The sequence below is a fragment of the Mus caroli genome, chromosome 15 (assembly GCF_900094665.2).
Source record: "Mus caroli chromosome 15, CAROLI_EIJ_v1.1, whole genome shotgun sequence".
Classification (NCBI taxonomy): Eukaryota; Metazoa; Chordata; class Mammalia; order Rodentia; family Muridae; genus Mus; species Mus caroli.
The window spans coordinates 8432496-8434329 of NC_034584.1; the positions used below are offsets into that span (position 1 = coordinate 8432496).

A 1834-nucleotide genomic window follows, 5' to 3' on the forward strand; every position below is an offset into this window, starting at 1 on the left:
CTCTCTCTCTCTCTCAGTGTGTGTGTGTGTACACTTATGTGTGGTCACACATGCACCACAGCACACCTGTGAAGGTCAAAAGAAAACTTAGAGGAGTTAGCTCTCTTTTTTCCCCCAAGTGGGTCCCAGGAATCAAACTTTGGTAGGCGGCTTAGCAGCAAGCCCTTTTATTGGCCTTTTACCTTGCTGGCCCTATAGGGTTTCTTTAGTCACCAAGAGAAGCCAATGTTCTTTGAGGGCTTCAAGATCACTCAATACTTCCTACCTCTCACTTCTCCATCTGTTCAGTTCTCTGTCTCCACACACACCTTCACTGTTCCTCACTCAAAGAATACTGCTGTTTCAGCACATTTTTAGAATTCTGTTTCCACTACTGGGCATTATCTTTCTGAGTCATACTCTCACCTCCTACAAATGTTTGCTCAATTGTCATCTTCTTAGAGAACGTCTAAGTCCTTCCTAACACCCTGTTCAAAATGGAAGTGTCTCAAACTCTCTACTCCTATCTCCTATTTTATATCTCTTCATAGCACTTTCTAATCAATGTGTAGAGTAATATTTAAATTTAAAATTTGCAAGAGTATGAGAGCTTTGCTTTTCTGTATTCATTGTATACCATCGTAGTAGCAGATTCTAGAACAATGCCTACACATTGCATGAATTTGTGTGTTGAATAAATGGGCTAAGTCTGACCTGGGCACGAGCCCTGTTAGGCACGATGGCGCTGTCCTTGGTCTTGATTCCTATGGGGCTAGATAGAAAGATGACCTCCAGGCACTTTCTCTTGCAGTTCTACAGCTCTGGGTGGATTTCCAGATGGAGACATTCTCCGTAATCATCCTACTCTGTCGCCAAGTCTAACTACCATTGCATACATCTTTAAATGGAGGAAACTGGTCCATCAGTTAAGCAGCACCCACTGACTGCCCAGAACCATTCCCAATTCATGCACCTGCAATTTAAACACAGGGGAGGTTTTCTGGCTGCCACTCAAGACAGACCACCTCATTTGCTGATCTCCCATTTGGGCTTGATTCACAAAGCTGTGGGACAGTATATATCAGGAAGGCAGGAGAGTCTCTGAGGTCAATGAAATTTATATTTCAGTTAAAGTCTACCACTTATCAGCAGCACAAACTAGAGAAAGTCAGTAGCCTCTGACCCAACACCCATAAAACTAGAACAACACACACTTTGAGGTCTCATGAATGCTGACTAAGTTCTCGGGTACCTGTGACACTATAGTATTAAACATTAATTACTATTACTGCTATTGTTAGTTACTTATCTTGTTGAAAATATTTTTCTTGCTCCTTCCTCTTAGTAAAATTCTGATCATGGAAGTTCTTCATTATTCCCACCATGCTTCTTCCTCAACCCTCTGGTTGGACCTTTGAAGGTGTTTCCACTACGGTTTGTAGCCACATTGATACACATACTTATCTGTAGAGTTTCTTAAATAAGAAAAATCTCAACACTTTCACTTTTCTCTGATTCTTAGCACATAGCATGGGCAGGACTAATAGATCTTAGATAGATGACTATAAAATTATACCCATGGTGTGATAGTGAGTTATCTATAAGAATGAATATCTAGTCCAGTGTTTGTCCCAACAACTGGAGGATCTCTACAAGGTTACCAACGTTCACCACAAAGATGTTCCCCTTCTTGGCTATATGTTAATGAATATGAACAAAATTTTGTGGAAATTAGAAGAAATTTATTAAGAACTTGTTGATAGTTTTTTTTTTCTCAAATGAGCTTCTCCAATATTAGTGAGATGGGATTACAGCAAGACAAAGACAAGGGCAGAGGCAACTTTTCTCCGAGCAT

The 1834-nt window shown here is 40.5% G+C and overlaps 1 protein-coding gene across 1 annotated transcript in view; it reads right to left on the minus strand.

The window, feature by feature from the left end:
- LOC110310759 (olfactory receptor 2D3-like) overlaps positions 1 to 1834 on the minus strand; it is a 4453-nt gene extending 2619 nt beyond the window's left edge. Inside the window, exon 1 of the mRNA XM_021183868.1 lies at positions 1821 to 1834. Coding sequence (XP_021039527.1) covers positions 1821 to 1834 — 14 coding nt within the window. The remainder of the gene's footprint in view (positions 1 to 1820) is intronic.